The sequence below is a fragment of the Leptidea sinapis genome, chromosome 23, assembly GCF_905404315.1.
Source record: "Leptidea sinapis chromosome 23, ilLepSina1.1, whole genome shotgun sequence".
In the NCBI taxonomy this organism is placed as follows: domain Eukaryota; kingdom Metazoa; phylum Arthropoda; class Insecta; order Lepidoptera; family Pieridae; genus Leptidea; species Leptidea sinapis.
This window is the reverse complement of record NC_066287.1, coordinates 4765709-4785520: the sequence shown is the minus strand read 5'-3', so window position 1 is coordinate 4785520 and position 19812 is coordinate 4765709. Positions and strand designations below refer to the sequence as shown.

Here is a 19812-nt window from a genome sequence, read left to right as displayed (position 1 = left end):
TTTCAGCAATATGGATATCGTGTCCGAGGTACTCGAGAGTGCAGAGAACGATTTTGTGATCAGTTTTGCAATCCAAAATGGTCGCCGTTCATAATTATGATTTCAGCAATATGGATATCGTGTCCGAGGTTCTCGAGGATGCAGAAAACGATTTTGGGATCATTGTTTAAATCCAAGATGGCCGCCGCGAAAAAGTATGATTTCAGCAATATGGATATCGTGTCCGAGGTACTCAAGGGTGCAGAGAACGATTTTGTGATCAGTTTTGCAATCCAAAATGGTCGCCGTTCATAATTATGATTTCAGCAATATGGATATCGTGTCCGAGGTTCTCGAGGATGCAGAAAACGATTTTGGGATCATTGTTTAAATCCAAGATGGCCGCCGCGCAAAAGTATGATTTCAGCAATATGGATATCGTGTCCGAGGTACTCGAGAGTGCAGAGAACGATTTTGTGATCAGTTTTGCAATCCAAATTGGTCGCCGTTCATAATTATGATTTCAGCAATATGGATATCGTGTCCGAGGTTCTCGAGGATGCAGAAAACGATTTTGGGATCATTGTTTAAATCCAAGATGGCCGCCGCGCAAAAGTATGATTTCAGCAATATGGATATCGTGTCCGAGGTACTCGAGAGTGCAGAGAACGATTTTGTGATCAGTTTTGAAATCCAAGATAACCGCCGCTCATAATTATGATTTCAGCAATATCGATATCGTGTCACAGGTTCTCGAGGGTGCAGAGAACGAATTTGGGATAATTTTTGGAATCCAAGATGGCCACCGCTCAAAATTCGTCCTGGACACCCTTGAGAACCTCGAGAACCTTGGATTCGATACCCATAAGGCTGTAATCATAAATTTGCGCGAGGGTGTCGAGGACGAATTTTGAGAATCGTTCTCTGCACCTTCGAGAACCTCGGATACGATACCCATAATGTTGTAATCATAATTTTGCGCGGCGGCCATCTTGGATTTCAAAAATTATACCAAATTCGTTCTCTGCACCCTCGAGAACCTCGGACACGATATCCATATTGCTAAAATCATAATTATGAGCAGCGGCCATCTTGGATTTCAAAAATGATCACAGGATCGTTCTCTGCACCCTCGAGAACCTCGGACACGATAATCATATTGCTGAAATCTTTATAATGAGCGGCGGCCATCTTGGATTTCAAAACTGATCACAAAATTGTTCTCTGCCCCTTCGAGTTCCTCGGACACGATATCCATATTGCTGAAATCATACTTTTGCGCGGCGGCCATCTTGGATTTAAACAATGATCCCAAAATCGTTTTCTGCATCCTCGAGGACCTCGGACACGATATCTATATTGCTGAAATCATAATTATGAGCGGCGGCCAACTTGGATTTCAAAAATGATCCCAGAATCGATCTCTGCACCCTCGAGAACCTCGGACACGATTTCCATATTGCTGAAATCATAATTATGAGCGGCGGCCATCTTGGATTTCAAAAATGATCACAGAATCGTTCTCTGCATCCTCGAGAACCTCGGATTCGATACCCATAATGCTGTAATCATAATTTTGCGTGACGGCCATCTTGGATTTCAAAATAGATCCCAAAATCGTTATCTTCACCCTAGAACCTCGCACACGATATCCATATTGCTGAAATCATAATTTTGTGCGGCGGCCATCTTGGATTTCAAAAATGATCACAAAATCGTTCTCTGCACCCTCGAGAACCTCGGATTCGATACCCATAATGCTGTAATCATAATTTTGCGCGGCAGCCATCTTGGATTTCAAAAATGATCACAAAATCGTTCTCTGCACCCTCCAGAACCTCGGATACGATACCCATAATGTTGTCATCATAATTTTGAGCGTCGGCCATCTTTGATTTCAAAAATGATCACAAAATCGTTCTCTGCACCCTCCAGAACCTCGGATACGATCCCCATAATGTTGTAATCGTAATTTTGCGCGGCGGCCATCTTGGATTCCAAAAATTATCCCAAATTCGTTCTCTGCACCCTCGAGAACCTCGGACACGATATCCATATTGCTGAAATCATAATTATGAGCGGCGGCCAACTTGGATTTCAAAAATGATCCCAGAATCGTTCTCTGCACCCTCGAGAACCTCGGACACGATATCCATATTGCTGAAATCATAATTATGAGCAGCGGCCATCTTGGATTTCAAAAATGATCACAGAATCGTTCTCTGCACCCTCGAGATCCTCGGACACGATAATCATATTGCTGAAATCATTATTATGAGCGGCGGCCATCTTGGATTTCAAAAATGATCACAAAATCGTTCTCTGCACCCTCGAGTGCCTCGGACACGATATCCATATTGCTGAAATCATTATTATGAGCGGCGGCCAACTTGGATTTCAAAAATGATCCCAGAATCGTTCTCTGCACCCTCGAGAACCTCGGACACGATTTCCATATTGCTGAAATCATAATTATGAGCGGCGGCCATCTTGGATTTCAAAAATGATCACAGAATCGTTCTCTGTATCCTCGAGAACCTCGGATTCGATACCCATAATGCTGTTATCATAATTTTGCGCGACGGCCATCTTGGATTTCAAAATAGATCCCAAAATCGTTATCTGCACCCTAGAACCTCGCACACGATATCCATATTGCTGAAATCATAATCTTGCGCGGCAGCCATCTTGGATTGCAAAAATGATCACAAAATCGTTCTCTGCTCCCTCCAGAACCTCGGATACGATACCCATAATGTTGTCATCATAATTTTGAGCGTCGGCCATCTTTGATTTCAAAAATTATCACAAAATCGTTCTCTGCACCCTCCAGAACCTCGGATACAATCCCCATAATGTTGTAATCATAATTTTGCGCGGCGGCGATCTTGGATTTCAAAAATGATCACAAAATCCATCTCTGCACCCTCGAGAACCTCGGATACGATACCCATAATGTTGTAATCAAAATTTTGAGCGGCGGTCATCTTGGATTTCAAAAATGATCACAAAATCGTTCTCTGCACCCTCCAGAACCTCGGATACGATACCCATAATGTTGTCATCATAATTTTGAGCGGCGGCCATCTTGGATTTCAAAAATGATCACAAAATCGTTCTCTGCACCCTCCAGAACCTCGGATACGATACCCATAATGTTGTCATCATAATTTTGAGCCTCGGCCATCTTTGATTTCAAAAATGATCACAAAATCGTTCTCTGCACCCTCCAGAACCTCGGATACGATCCCCTGTTGTAATCATAATTTTGCGCGGCGGCGATCTTGGAATTAAAAACGAAACCTGCACGATTCACGGCTAGTAGGGAAGATGTTCTACTTACTAGCGGCCGCGCGCTAAACCTGCACGATACAAGGCTAGTAGGGAAGCTCGAGAGTAAGAAATACTCTTCCTCAATCGGTGTCAATCGCTCTCTCCCTTGAACAAAAACGTCTCAAATTTCTGAGACGTTCTTTTCCGTTTCATTTGCAAAAAAAAATACCTTCATGCGCCTAAAGAAGTTTCACTTCAAAATGCATAAAAATATCACAACATTTCGTACTCTTGCGCAACCATTTTTATAAAATATTACGCGGTCCTTCCGGGGTGGGGTCGTGGACCCGCTTCGCTCGGCTAGTGTCTCAGCCATGCCCGTGTCGAACGTATATATCTAGAGCTATAGATAAATACGTTCGAGTGTTTTGTGCCTAGTGTTGGGAAAACCTCGCCTTAAGAATGGTGACCGATTGTCCTCCTTTTTCCATAAAAAAACCCTAAATCATTTTTAGATAACTATTGTCGGATTCCATGATATTTTTAAGTTTTAATACAATTACTTTGCGGTCTTTAAATGGTTGATAGAATGATAACAGCGAGTAAAATTACAGCCCTACTTGAGGAAGTGTGTAGTCAATGTGATGTGTCCCAGAGGTTAAATGTGAGTCGTTCGACTGTCCAGAGAACTTGGCAGCGATACCTATCAAGTGACTGGTTCCGTCGGTAAAATGCCTGGGTCTGGAAGAAAACCATGCACAGAAGCTCGAGATGACCGCTTCCTGGTGAACCAGGCATTGAGAAATCGCATATCTTCTTATGTCGACCTCAAAAAGACTAGAGAAAGTGAGAGGTCTGCAAAACAGCTTATGGACTGTCAGGAGAAGGTCTCTCGCTGCCAATATAAGCAGTTGCCAGCCCAAAATTACTCCGCGAGCACAGAATTGCTAGACTTAGCTTCGTTCGAAATCGTGCGATGTGGACGCAAGAGGACTGGGGTTGAGAATTACTCTCGGATGAAGCCAGAAAATCACTATATGGTGAGAACAAACGACAGCGAGTACTGCAAAGGCAATGGGAACGTTTCGCAGAAATTTGCTTTAAAGAAATAACCCCTTCTGGTGCAGGCATATTAAAAGTCATTGCGATCGAATTTTTTTTTGCTCCCTAAAGACGCTAAAACAATGTAGATTAAAGTGATTATTATTATTATGAAATTACTATTCATTGCTACCTATTTATTTCCTATATACTAACGGCCGTTCCCAATATTCAGTCTATCTCTTACTTGAGATATAAATCGTAACTATCGTTGACTTTTCTGTCACAATAAACTTATCGACAGATAGAAGAAGATAGAAGTTTGTATGGCAATTGCAATTCACGCGTGCCAATATAAGAATAACTTATCGCCTATCGGGTATATTGGGACAGCTTCAGATTATTGACAGCTAATTACTGACAGTAGAAGGTAGTAATTTATCTCTATCTGTAGATAGTACATTAGGAACGGCCGTAAGCAGTATGACTATGTCGTGGTCTTCCAACGCATACACATATCTACTATCTACAACTAATGTAAGTTTGACAACGAAAGGATATTGATTTTAAAATACGATTAGGTACATACCTATTTAACTATTTTAGCTAACTCAGCTATTTTCATAAGATGACCTTATACTAGGTAGGTACACTTTTAGGTAAAGAAGTCAACCTTAATTTCATCGGAAGAGGTTATTCGAGAGAGTCCCCGACAGAAAGAGAAGCAACTACTAGTAGTTTAACCTACATTTTTATTCACCTAGGTGAATAAAAATGTAGGTTAGTAGCGCTGTGTGATCTGAATTACACTCTATTGTATGACCGCAAGATTCCTTATTGCTTAAATTGATTCATCGGAGTGAGAGTTCCGTACGTGTACTATTATATATTCTTTGCTGTAACACAACGCTACTCAAAAACAAATTTACGAGCAAAGTGTTCATTCCAATGAGATGTTTATAATAACACTTCTCATATTCGCACTGTGCATTACGATTTAATACAAAAAAAATATTAACCGATAAATTTTTGACACATTAAATAATTTATTTATATACTGAAGAACTTTGCGTCTTAAAAAGACAATAAAGTTAAGAATAAGAAAATATTAAGTTTGTAAAAGACGCCATCTATTTTAATTTTATTTAACTAGCATGACTTGCTACATGTCTTTGCATACATGCAAGAACTGAATGGGTTGAAAACGGCGGCTCTCCTATTCCACTTTCACACACACAGAGTATTTCCATTATATATATGCACGCCAGGTGCGCGTAACGACAACATATTAAAAATAATATCCTTCTATTCAGTTCTATTTTATGCGTTGTTTTAACTGGCCACCAGATGGCGTTACAGAATATCAAGTTTGTTTTTGAAGAGATGACTTTTTATTAGGAGGGTAAACTGGTTACAGTAACACGTTACGCGCCAGTCTATCTGAGTTTCCTTTCTCTCACGCATACGGCAGTGGTAGGCAAGCTCCTCCTCTCTCACTCTAACCATACTAATGATACTAATAATGAACATACATACTAGAATTGTAAAAGAAATAAAACATATTTTATAACCAATAAAAGATTTTATTAATAAATAACCTTTCCTTACATAAAAAAATATAAAATTAAGCTTTTCTCAAGTTCAACTTAGATTATTTTAAGTTATCACTTTTGTTGGGCGTCCCGAGACGAACACGTTATTTAGACGTAAACTAGAGACCATAGATCGTGATATTACTGACTTGACCTCAAAGTTGCATCACTTTTTCTTCATAAAACGAACTTAAATTGATGGCACTTATTGAACAAAATATATGCGAATGTACACAGGTAATAAGTGAAACATCTTTAAAACAAATATAATTTTTCTACTATTTACAACTTCACAGAAATTGGATAGAATGAGGGAAAAAAATCCTAATTAAATTAAAGCTATTTTATAATTATATACAGACATGAGAGCATATAAGTCTTTTTATTTTATCAATTTCAAAGTAATATATTTACTACTTTGATAAAAAAAAAACAAGATGGCGCGTAACCGAATATGTGACGACTTTGCTATAAAATATCTCTTAAATAAAGAAGAATTCTCAGGTTGTGGCTTCAACATTTCCTAATATGCAAATATTGTGATTGAGCAGGTTATCAACTGTAAAGTGGATCCTGTAGATGAAGCCACAACCTGAGAGTTGAACAAAGCATACAAGATTTTATGACGATACGTCACTCGGAACGGTTAGCTCAGTTGGCAGAGAAATTCTATTTGTGTATTAATCCTAGAAGGGATCACTTTAAAAACATAACAAATTGTTTGGAGTTAATTTCGTTCTGTAAAAAACATGTTACATTTTATAATTACCCTGTAGTACTTTCGTTTCTAAGCTTCTCTGTACAACGGTTGGAACGAAAAATTTTACAACACAGTCTTCCATCATTCTACAGGACCTTTGAGCTGGATAGATGTAGTTCTAAAATTAGTTGGACTCCTGGAGCGCCCAATTGATACAATATTAACATAATATATACTTTCCTTCCTAAACATATCCCTGGTGCCTGTACCATTCCCCGGGTAATTCAATTAATAATCAGTCAATTTCTTGTAGATAATATATCTACGGCGAGTTGTTACAGACTTTTTGGTATCGCGCTTCTGAAAGGAAACAAAATAAGTTTTAATTGACGTACATATATTTTTATATATTTATCTACACCCATGCTTTAAATCCTCTATTAAAGATTCTGAAACAGTTAGCTTATTGCCAGCATTAAAACACCCAATGTTCTAATAACCATTACATCATCCAAAAGAGTGTTGTAATGTTGTACTCGATTTCATAACAACACTCCTATGTTTTTTTTTATCTCTTCATGCGCAAAGAGTTTCAACATACAGCCACATTCTTATTGCTCGATGCGTGGTATCTGTATGAATTTCAAAAAAGAACATTTTCGTTTACGCGCTCTCCACACTCCCAGAACGTCGCACGCCGTAAAAAAAAAGTCGGTTATTAGAATCCCCTCCATTTTTCTTCTATATTTTTATTGTTTTGTTTACAAAAAGTGAGCTATTCATTTTAAACGCTGCAAAAGAACATTATATTCGAGTGAATTTTAATTATTGCACTATACAAAATGTAAATTACTACTAAAATAAATAATTGTTTCATTAATACTTATTTTATTTGTTTATAATAAGTAATGAATTATATTAGGTAAGTAAGCTTACTGTTCCAGAATCTTTTAAAGGATTCATATTCTGGGTGTAGATAAAGTCTTGTATGCAACTGCTGATAATTAGGTATTAAAACACTCATGTGATACTATTATCACACTTGGCTTCGCCTCGTGAGATAAATCCACATTCGTGTTTTAATACCCCTTATTACACAACAGTTGCATAAATAACTATTATTCGATAGTTAATTATTTACCTCGCTATATAGTTATGAAAGAACATAAAAAACGAAAAAAGTATCAAATTTTTATAAAAGTAAACTTATCAAGAAAGTTTTCGTTAAAATGTTGAATCACATAAGTTTTACTAACATTTATCACATAATCATTTGACGTAAATATTTGAATTTGACATAATATGAAAATTTAATATAAGAAATAGGAAAAAAAAATTAAACTTACTGAGATCCTCTGAATTCGGACATCTTTTAAGATGTTGTGTGATTATGAACTTAAGCATCGACTTCTCTGCCATCAATTTAAGATTCGCTTCGCGTAATAGTCTGTTCTCTTCTGATTGTCGTTTCATGTTCATTTTGAACCTTTCCCTAAAAACATTATTCAATTATATAACGCGCACATCCCTATTGCTATACCCCGTAGACCCCTGAGGAGGAAGCATGCGGGAGGGGGGAGATCGTAAACGCCCGACGCCGCCATTTTGTTTAGTTGTAAGTCGGCACTTGATATTGATAGTTCGTAAGCTAATTTTGTGACACTGTAACGATGCGTTACACATTTTGTATTTATAAATTGATTTATATATACTACTAGCTGCCCCGACAGACGTTGTTCTGTAGATAATAAAAAAAAATACTGTTTCACAGGAATTTGCAATAATATTTCAAAACATCAAGAATTATTTCGTAAAAAATACTCCCTGTTGTTATAATGAAATCGTTCCACAGCGGAACTGTCAAACCGTGCGTCACTAAATTCTCTCATAGAAAATATGTCCGTACAAAACAAATATTGAAAATAAAAATAATTATGGGTCTTAAATCGAAATAAAAACTGTCCTATGTCTCAAGTTAGACTAAACTGCACCCCATGAAGTAATCCCCATTTAAATTCGTTCATTAGTTTAGGAGTCCATCGCGGACAAACAACGTGTCACGTAATTTATATATATTAAGATTATGATGAAATGATTTAAATTTGGCAAACGAGCCTGGTTTTATTCCTTTAATTTCTAACCGAGTAGGTTAACCGGCACGCTGCCGCCATTTTGGCGTATAAGCCACTGGACCGGTACAACACGGCACTCGAGAATGTATTTGAGCTATAGGTTAGCTACCTATAATTATTACTTCATTAATTAATTATTTGTAAACGGCTGGATCACTTGTCGTTGCGTAGAGACGTCGCTTCATTGTGTGTCTTCTACCGCATTTATCACGGGGAGTGTTCCGAAGAGCTGTTTAACTTGATTCCTTTCGCCGAATTCCACCTTCGCACGACACGCCACAAGTTAGGATATCATCCCCACCATCTAGATGTGTGGCGGTCCTCCACAATGCTTCAATTCTTCGCAAGAGATTGTGGGCGGCGGTGATTACTTAACAACAAGCGACCAGTACGCTCGTTTGTCCTCCTATTCCATAAAAAAATACACTATATTAAACTATATTATCGTATAATCATATAGTTTGATTTAGTTATACTTATTATTTAAAGCTACAGATACGAAAACGAACCAGCTCAAGGAACCGGTAAGGCACTGTATATCCATATATCCATAAATTACGTCCCACTAGAGGGCGAGTGAGTCAACGCAGTGTGACATAGAGTAGGGAATGACGGGTGAGGTGGGTCAAAAATTTAATGTCATGCTTAATAATCGAATATACCCAAGTTCATTTTTTATGAAAATAAGGTACGAGACGAGCAGGACGTTCAGCTGATGGTAATTGATACGTCCTGCCCATTACAATGCAGTGCCGATCAGAATTCTTGAAAGACCCAAAAATTCATTTCTAATCGTTGGCAGTTAAAAAAACTTCAAAAAAATTCCTAACAACTTTACCTGTATCGTTTGGAAGCCGCATTCCTGCTCTGTGCGAAGGCCGTCTTCCATTTTTTCTCATGATCCTCGTCATCAGGCTCTTTATGCCCATTCTTATTCAAGGTCGGTTTCTTAGCCAACCTTGGTAATGGCGCTATCGGTACCTTCGGGTATGTAATCACAGGTGGAGTTACAAACGTAACTGGTATCAACGTCCCACCTAACGGTAATACGTTTGGAACAGGCATAGGATTCTGACTTTTACTACTTATAACCCTTTTCAGCTTTTCCTTTGCATTTTCATCATCCACTGCCTTCATTTTAACACTCTTTCCGTTCGGCATCTTGATAACTACTTCGATATCTTTTTCATTGATCGTATCTTCTTTCGGCTTCCGTTTCAAAACGTTCTTCTGACAGTCTGCCGCCAGACTATCGACAACGTAATCCAACGATTTCTGGCTCAATATCGGCGGTATGTCTTTAACAGTTTCCGTTTCTTTAGGCTCGACAATTTTATGTCGTGCTTCATCTTTACGTATTGCAACGTTACTGAGTATTTTAATTACGTTGTTGGTGTAAACTGTTTCGTTGACACCGTCTTTGTCGCCATGTTTCACTATGGACACATCGTCTGTGGTCACTCTATCGACAATGTCAGGTTTGCCGACTACTCGACTGATAGTTGTTACTTCGTTTGTCAGTTTTGATATTGTTGTTGTTTCATATTCCTTAACGGCACCTGATTCATCACTTGACGATCTAAAAAATTAATAGGATAGGACAGTTGTTAATTTTGAGCACTAAACTAATTAATAAAAGATTTATGACTTATTGTGGTCTATAACTTATTGTGGTATGATTTGCCTTGTGTAAAATAATGAATTTTTTTTGAATTTTACTATTCGGAATCCAGCCGGATAATGTATTAAAAAAAAAGGCATAAAAAGGCATTTATTTTCTCAAAATTGATTCCTTTAGAATTCTTTTTGATGTCATTTCTTATACTACTAGATACTACTACCGCTTCGGAAACAAATGGCGCTCTGAGAGAGAAGAAGCGGCGCAAGAAACTCTCCCAGCATTCTTTTTTTTGCGCTCTTTTCAATAAAAATATACAATATTGTACAGTCGCTATAAAATAATCACAATCTAGTCCCAGGCTGTCCGATCATTTAGATATTCAGCAGTGGAGTAATAGGATTTACGACAGAGCCATTTTTTTTATAAAACATTTAAATTTATTTATAGATAATGCCTGAACAGTGGCTGGGACTTTATTGTAGAAGTGTATACATTTACCCTTAAAGCTATTATGTATCCTATGAAGCCTACTAGAATTAGTTACAAGCAATCCCTTATTTCTAGTGTTATAATTATTATCAGGTCTCCAGTCGGATAGTGCAAACAAGGTCGGATAGTTACTGGATATCCATTTCATCTCTAATTTTTAGCAAGCATGTTTTTAAATTAAAGAATAGAAGATAACATGATGCATGTTGGACATCAAAATTATTCTAGTAAAAAGAGTTTTAAAGGTACTGACTCTCTTTTGGGCATGGGATCTGGGAACACCAGGGAAATATCACACTTCAAGACATTCAATTGGTTTGAAAGTTTGTACACACATGAATGTCGATAAATGTTCATTGATATTTTCACTATCCTGGCCTTATATCAGGAGCATCGGAATAGTTACAAATGTCCACACACAAAATAATATGATATAATAATTTTTATGTCGACCCATATAGCCCAGTTTACTACGGTTACTGAATTAGAGGTCCCGGGTTCGAATCCCGGTGCAAACATTTATTTGATGAATATGTTTGTTTCCGAGTCTATTTTCTTGTACCTATAGTACAGGCTATGCCTATTTTGGGGCAAGATAGTTTGTGTAAAAGTGTATCAATATTATTATTATTTATCTTAAGGGACCAAACCTGCTAATAGTGATGTTCCGTTGGTTATTAGCAGTATACAAGGTACAGTCCCCTCCATCTACCGGGAACACAAGATGTGGAGTGTGCAGCGCTTCTTCGCTCTGTGACTCAGCTGAAAGCCCACCGTGTCTGTAATTTATATTTAAATTATATTTATACCAAAATTTATGGATAATATGAGATAGGAATCACTCTATAAATGTTTACTTACTACTGCTTACATGAAGAAAGATGTTAATAAATAGGTATATATTAATTAGGTGTTAACACAATTTATTTATCTTGTAAGTTACAACTATATGGTGAATAATATTTATTTATATGAATGAATTATATCTATTAGTACTTTAGCGAGAAAGTTGCAGAAAACATTTTGATATTTTTTTTAAACTTTTTTAACCAGCATTGTAATGCAATTACCTACCTTGTAATAAGGGTGAATAACACTTGTACAACGTTTCTAGTGTTGTCAGTTGTTGTGTCGAAATACATTTCTGTTATTTATAATTGTAGGGACTATAAATAAAATAATAAGATGGCTAATAAGATAGATTAAAAATAAAATGATTGCATTTTATTCTAAAGAAAATCTGATTGAATTCTTTTTTTATTTTGGTATTTTTGTGCCAATATAATATTTAGGCTATAGTTGAAATTTGAAATTCACTTATTGAAAGTCAAATTCTCTCGAAGGAAAAACCCAGAAGGGAGAGTTCAACGAATATACCAAGATTTATGGATCATGCGTCATCCGGATGGTTAATTAAGTGGTTAGAGCGCTGGGGCGTATCACGGTTGGAATACAGCACGTCCATAAATTTCAAGTATTTGCCTAGCGGTAAGACTGTTTCTTTGCTTAATTTCCATTTTAATAATTTTATATTACGAATGTTGTTAAAATATAATAAGCTCATTTTGGTCAATTAAATATTATATTACACTAGCTGAACCAGCAAACGTTGTATTGCCGATATTAAAATTGCGATACAAAAGTAACTGTTGATCGTAGATGGGTGAAAATTTGAAGTTATATGTATATTTTTTAATGCCGACTCATAATCAAACAAATAAAAAAAAATGTTTCTTTTTTCGGTACTTCTCACAGAAAAGTTATTCTTATAGCTTGTACTTTTTGGTGTATGTTCATTTCTTCAGATTAGTAGTGAATAACGAGGATTGTAAGCATATAAATTGTTTTCCACGCAAGAATTTTGAAAATATTGGCTTTGTTACATAGATGGCGGGCCGGCAACCGTGAAGTCATATCGCTCAAGGTCGCTGGCATTTAGTGTCGCCTTAACATACGTACAACACTGAGATCCAAGTAAACTCCCACTATTCCTTGGTAAACAGGAGTGGAGGGAGTACGAAGTTGAGCACAAAAAGAACCACAAACAACAACAACGGGTGAGTACTTGTATAATAATTTTAAGATGTGTCCATGATCCACTAAACTGCATATGAAGTCCTGGTACATGTTGCTAGCATGACACATGATTTCAACCGCTATAAAAGAATTAGTATCACCGCTACCATATTTATGTTCGCCTGGCGTGTATGTAATACGCCGTGCGAATGACGTCTGAATATATTAAAGTAAACTCGGATCATAAGACAATCTCTACTTCAACTATGATCGCCTGGTACTAAAACACTGTATAATACTTCTGTCTCTTATTCGTTTCATCGACTTTTAAATTACAACGATGCTAAAGAAGTTGTTCACTTCAAAAATGATGGAAAAAGTAGGATCAATTTCAAACTTACTTGGTCTCCATGGCTCTCTTAAAACCTTCGTCGAACGGATTGACGCTGACATTTTGCAAGTCCTGAAAGAGTCCGACTTCTTCGCAATTTCTTATAAACCGAGTTGGCGTTGGTGTCTGATCAGCTGAAAAATATTAAACATACACTATAGCTATAAGACATTTTTTTTTATTTGTATTCATTTTATTATAATCTGTCTCCATCGCTGAGACACTCAATAATATGTGTGTTCTACTAGTATATATATTGGCTTGCTTGGAGAATGACCTATGCCAAACCCAATTTCCTTAATTAAGCATCTTGTTGGCTAGTTAGTAGATCTTGAGGTATTTTGCGTTTCAGTCTTTTTGATACTTTTGTTCTTTTGTTCATTAGGGCTTTTGCTAGTATGTTAGGGTTAGCTATAAGACATGCCGTCGTAAAAAATGATTAACATACAAATTACAATTATTGGGGTTGAGAAGATTATCAACTGTGGAGTAAATCCTGTATGGAGCCACAACCTGAGAGTTGAACAAGATATACCAAAGTTTACGAACCATGTGTACTCGAACGATTGGTTAAATTGATTTTACCAGTGGGAGGCTCCTTTGCACAGGATGCCGGATAGATTATGGGTACCGCAGCGGCGTCTATTTCTGCCGTGAAGCAGTTATGTGTAAACATTATTGTGTTTCGGTCTGAAGGGCGCCGCAGCTAGTGAAATTACTGGGCAAATGAGACTTTCACATCTTATTTCTCAAGGTGACGATGGCAGTTGTTGGTTTCTTGTGGTTTTGTAAGTATCCTGTACGGCACTTCATTGTAATGGGCAGGACGTATTAATTACCAGCTGAAGACGAGTGGGACCGTCTCGTCATTGAAGAAAAAGTTGGTATGGGCCAATCGCCCTTAATGGAAGCCGAGAGGTGGCGGGTTTGAATATCGCATCGTTCATAAATTTTGGTTACAAATTTACTTCGTATAATTATCACGGACGTGACGTTTACCACTTTTATAATCGTTTAGTGATGATCATTCCAAAATAAATGTCAAATTCAAATATTTTTATTCAAAACAGCATTTTAAATCAATTATTGGACGTCAAAACTACCACCCATTAGAAAATGTATGCCTCAGGCCTGAGAAGAACGGGCGCAAGAAACTCAGCGGACTTTTTCAAATAAAATATCGTTTCATAAACTTTATAATTAAATAGTCTGTGGACGGTCGCTCTATTCCCAATCTGTGGTATCATTAAGAATATCATTTATGTTATAGTTTACCCCATAAACAATTTTTAAATGTTTTATTTTGTACATTTTCTGGGATCATTTAAGACTTACTAACTCAACTTAACTGATGTTAACATTGATTATCACAGTTTCTAGAAATTTCTCTAACTAGCCTATGTACATACATAACATTATCAAGGATATATTGAGATGTAACAGTTAATGATTCTGGTGACTTATAGTGACTTTCTCGTACCTACTCTTATCGTTGCATTATATGACCATTTATAATAATTCTTTTATGTAGGTATATAAAAATAAACTACGTTTAAAAAAACCGTCTTCAAAAACTGAAAAGTAACAAATAACTAAAAAATTAATTTAATACACCTCTTATGCAAACCTATACCTTCAATATTAATAAAATACTATTATTTATATGTGCTACCTATTGATAGGTTTTAAGACAGTGCCAAGCCCTAAACAAAATAAAACTTAATACATATTATAAACAGCTTACTTACTGTATTTATTTAGGTTGTCTGGCCTTGCGTGTCTGTCCGCTTGGGTTGTTTTTATCTAGGCGAAGCTATCCCGCTCAAAGTCACGCGTGGCGAGTGTAGGTACCTTTATTACATTTGGCTTGGCACCGACTTCAAAGCTATCAATATGTAGCACTTACAAATAATAGTATTTTATTAATATTAAAGGTATAGGTTTGCATAAGAGGTGTATTAAATTAAATTATTAGTTATTTGATACTTTTCAGTTTTTGAAGTCGGTTTTTTTAAACGTAGTTTATTTTTATTTTTTACATTTTAGTGTCAGTTAATAATAATATATAATCAACTTGAATGAAAACTCCAAAAAAGCCGTACACAGAAAACAATTATGTCATCCAGGTAGACGAAAATTTTCATATGAATGTTCATAAAATGAAAACTACTAGGCCAAACCATGTAAAATTTTTTAGGGACCAAATGGCATCTATTTCGCATCAAACAAAACATAATACGTAAATCGGATTATAAATCTCAGAGTAATCGGTGTACATACATAAAAAAAATACCGATCGAATTGATAACCTCCTCCTTTTGGAAGTCGGTTAAAAACGGTATTCCTTCATATCTATGATTTATTACAGTAGTCTAAGTGCTCGAGCCTTTGTATCACGATCACGTAGAGATCTACGTATTTAAGTCAATCAACTCGACTTTTCGATCCAGTGACACGAGTAGAGATAACTTTAAGGGACTACGCGCACTTATTCAGCTCTATTCGCGTTTCGCTGAACGATTTTGGTCACACTTATACAGCTCAGCTTCTATCAGCCGCGTACGGCGTCGTAAGAATCAGAATAATAACTTTAAGGGACTACGCGCACTTATTCAGCTCTATTCAGCTTTTGTCCATACAAAACAACAATTTTATATGAAGACGTGTACGCGTCGATTCAGCTTTCCGCGTCCATTCTGAGTCGCGAACCATCCCTGTAAAGAGCTGTTCCGCCGCATTCGACGACGAACAGCGCTGTACGCGGCGGAACAGCGCCGAACGCTCTCTATAGCATTCGCATAATAAAAACACATTTATCTTCATTTTATGCTGGTTTGCCGCGAAAGCAGAATGGACGCGGAAAGCTGAATCGACGCGTACACGTCTCCATAAAAAATTGTTGTTTTCTATGGACAAAAGCTGAAAAGAGCTGAATAAGTGAGCGTAGTCCCTTAATGTGTCGAATAAATTTCTTTTCACGGTAATATTACCTGTAATACACCAGATATCTCGACAAAGCGTTATATCATATTTAACGTACTCCGGGTACAAAAATGTGCATAATTTTTTGGCTCATACCGGAGTTTGTGTACCGTACGGAGGATATCTGCTGTCGCCGTCTCGGCAATTTTGACGGTAGGGATCTACTCTCTGGCTCCATGAGGATTTTGAGGACCGTGTCCGCATCTATGCGTGTGTCTAGAGGTCCCATAGTGGTAACGCAGAGACGGTGCATCACGGGCTGCGTTGAAACGGTAATTGTCGGCGTGTTTGCACAGATCCCCTCCGCTGAAGTCATAGTCTTGGGTGATTTCAACAGGCACAATGACGAATGGCTTGGGTCACGTACCACAGACTACGTAGGGGGATCTGTGCATAAATTTGCATTGGTGTATGCTCTGTCCTAATAAGTTGAGTCGCCAACTCGTCCCCACATGCCATCCTTATTAATTCTTCTGCTGGCTACACATCCCGTTAGTTACCAGGTCTCTGTCGACGCCCCTCTTGGAACGTCCATTGCCTGGTCAGGAGTGTAGTGCCTATCCAACATCCACATCATAGAATAGTCACGGATAGGCACTACATTTACACCAACTTTACTGCTGTAAATTACTGTGATTCACAGATACTTACAATTACGAAACAGCAACTCACTAAACAATTTAATTCTCATTGGAGTTGCTACAAATAATTGCTCAACACTTAACACCTGCGGTAACTCGGGTACCATTTAGTAATTTGAAAAGTCCTGACATTTCAGTAAATGTCCGGACTTTTAAGTTCATCTCGTATCTCATAAAGACTTATTTGGTATTAGTTAATATGATGTAGTTTTATTATTATATTCCATATCATTAAAAATTAAATATTGATTAAGAGTCTTAAAGTCCAGACATGTCCGGATTAATCTGGACAGAAGGTAATCCTACTTATAAGAAAGTCAACCAAAGAGGGTTAACTACATTGTACACACTATCTTAATATTTACACAAAAGTTAAGTCTTAAAATATTTACGTGGTAATGTATAATTATTTTCAAAAATGAAAAATTTCTCTGAATTCTGACAACTAGCAATTACACAGACTTCATAATATACCTGAATTATAAGATTAGGTATTGAAAATATTAGGGCATAATCTTATAAAGTTAAGGTACTTATGTATGTGAAAACGAAAAAAAACATTTTTAGCATTTCCGTTTTCTTTTTGAAGGTGACTGTACTTAATATACTACTTGGCTATGTCAAGTTAGTCTTTGGTGGGGCGATATAAATGCTTTTACAACAAGATCCCAGAAAATGTTGAAAACAAATGTATTATGTAATTCTAAAGAATTGTTAAAAAACTTTAGTGTGGTAAAGGTTACTATAACATAAATGACTTTCTTGTGATGATTGTGAATGCAGCAACCGCCCTCAGGCTTTTAAATATTAAATTTTATTCTATGATATTTAACTGTAACCATATTTTATAAAAAGAAAAGACCCACTGAGTTTCTTGCACCCATTGGTCTCTGGTCAGAGGCATAGTTTTTTTAATGGGTCGTAGTTGGTGACTTTCAATAACTGATATTATACCCTACAATATAAGAGATAATTACCAATAAAAGCTGCTCTCTGCTCGTTGCCAAGTGTTAGCACCATGTCATGCTTCTTTGTATGCACATGTAGGTGATCTTCATTTGTGAAAGTTTTACCACAATCTGGCATTGTGCATGCAAATGGCTTTGCAGGTTCCATTTTATATCCTTGCTCTGAAATATCCAATATGTTTTTATATGTTTCTATATTTGAAGAGATTAATCAATGGAACATTATTTGAATGTTGTTCCTTTTTTTATTATTTATTATTAATATAAAAGGGGGCAAACGGCCAAGAGGGATGAATCAATGTACATAATTTATGATAACCTGATTGACCATAACCACAGTAATTTCACAAGTCTCATACACAGCATAAAATTGTATCTTGATTGTGATAAAATAATGTATATGTCTATTCAAGCAGAGATTATTTAAAAGATCATTTGTTGAAATAATAGAGTGAAGTATTGTAATACAGAGTAAATACTTTTTCGTGTAAATTTAATTTATAATATCAATTTAGTAGCAAATTTAGTAAATTTTTAAGTACAATATGATATTATACTTACAATATTTATTTCATGGATCTAAATTAATGAAAACAGAATAATCACACTTGTTAATATTAAATATCCTTAAAATTTCATACATAAATAAATTGCACCCACAAAACTACGCGATAGTAAAATAATAGTTAATTATTATTAGTTGCACGACCTTATCAAAAACTTAACAGGGAATAACAATAATTATAACATTGATAACTCGATATCATTAGCATTTTTAAATTATTATAGTTAATACTTGTTGATATTAAAATTGATAACATTTAAAACTTTTTTGAAATTATTCGACATGTACTACTCTAAAATTCCGTATTAGACTGATAAATGATAACTGTCAACTGACAATTGACGTTGAATTTAATATATATCAACATACACTGACATCTGAGAAGTCTACAACAAGCAACGAATCAAAATGGAGATCTTACTCAACAGATTTTCTTGCATAGAACCCTATCGGTGTTATTTGAAGTGAAACTTCTTTGCGCGCATGAGAGTAATTTTTTTAAGGATGAAATGCATTATGACAAATGTGGGAGGTTTTTGTCGGTAGCGCCGCAGGTAAGTAGAACATCTTTCCTACTAGCGTTGTATCGTGCAAGTTTAGCGCGCGGCCGCAAGTAAGTAGAACATGTACCCTACTGGCGTTGGATCGTGCAGGTTTAGCGGGCGGCCGCTAGTAGGTAAAACATTTTCCGTTCTAGCGTTGTATCGTGCAGGTTTAGCGCGCGGCCGCTAGTAAGTAGTACAACTTCCCTACTAGTGTTGTATCGTGCAGTAATTCGTGTTAGTAATGTTCAAAGTCTATGAACGAAAATTCACATTAACTAATACAGATATTAACACATTCATTCAAATTAATTCACGCACGTATGCGCTTTTTTGTATACCCATGTCGTAGCAACGTTTTGTAGAGCGCTAGAATTTGGGGCGTCTTAAAGTAGGTATTGCTGTTATGAGGCCCACGGTGTGAAGATGGAATTGAGCGGCAGCGACTAGTTCTAACAGCTCTTCGGAACCTTTAACACCTCCATGATAAATAAGGTAGAAAAAAAACAATGAAGCGACCGACCAAGCAACGCAATGCCCAGTGATGGATCCGTTCACAGAGTCCTGGAACCCAGCCGATTTGAACAGCTTTACGTGTTCCATGCGGTCAAATGTTGCAAGCTGATACTAGGGTACACCAGACCAGACACAAAAGAAGTAATAGAACTTATAAGTAGCGTAACTCAGCTGTCTCCTTGAAATTTACACATACGTCTGGGCAGAGCGCTAGAATTGGTAATGTGATGAAAAATGTTAATATAATGATTATTTTCATCCCATCTATTTGAAAAGGACGCCTTGAATTGCCTTTACGTGCACCCAAAGTTGGTGTTTTCTATAAGAAACTTTTAGCGGGCAGTAATGAGTTTTTAATCCTCCT

At 36.6% G+C, this 19812-nt stretch overlaps 1 protein-coding gene across 1 annotated transcript; it reads right to left on the bottom strand.

The window, feature by feature from the left end:
• Positions 1 to 5855: 5855 nt before the first annotated feature.
• On the bottom strand, positions 5856 to 18683 carry LOC126971402 (uncharacterized). The gene is made up of 7 exons (XM_050817714.1): positions 18387 to 18683; positions 17835 to 17987; positions 13245 to 13368; positions 11478 to 11606; positions 9556 to 10296; positions 7932 to 8077; positions 5856 to 6945 (listed from the first exon to the last, which is right to left on the bottom strand). The coding sequence occupies exons 2-7, from the start codon at positions 17971 to 17973 to the stop codon at positions 6908 to 6910; spliced, it is 1317 nt and encodes a 438-aa protein (XP_050673671.1). The 5' UTR covers positions 17974 to 17987; positions 18387 to 18683; the 3' UTR covers positions 5856 to 6907.
• Positions 18684 to 19812: the final 1129 nt, after the last annotated feature.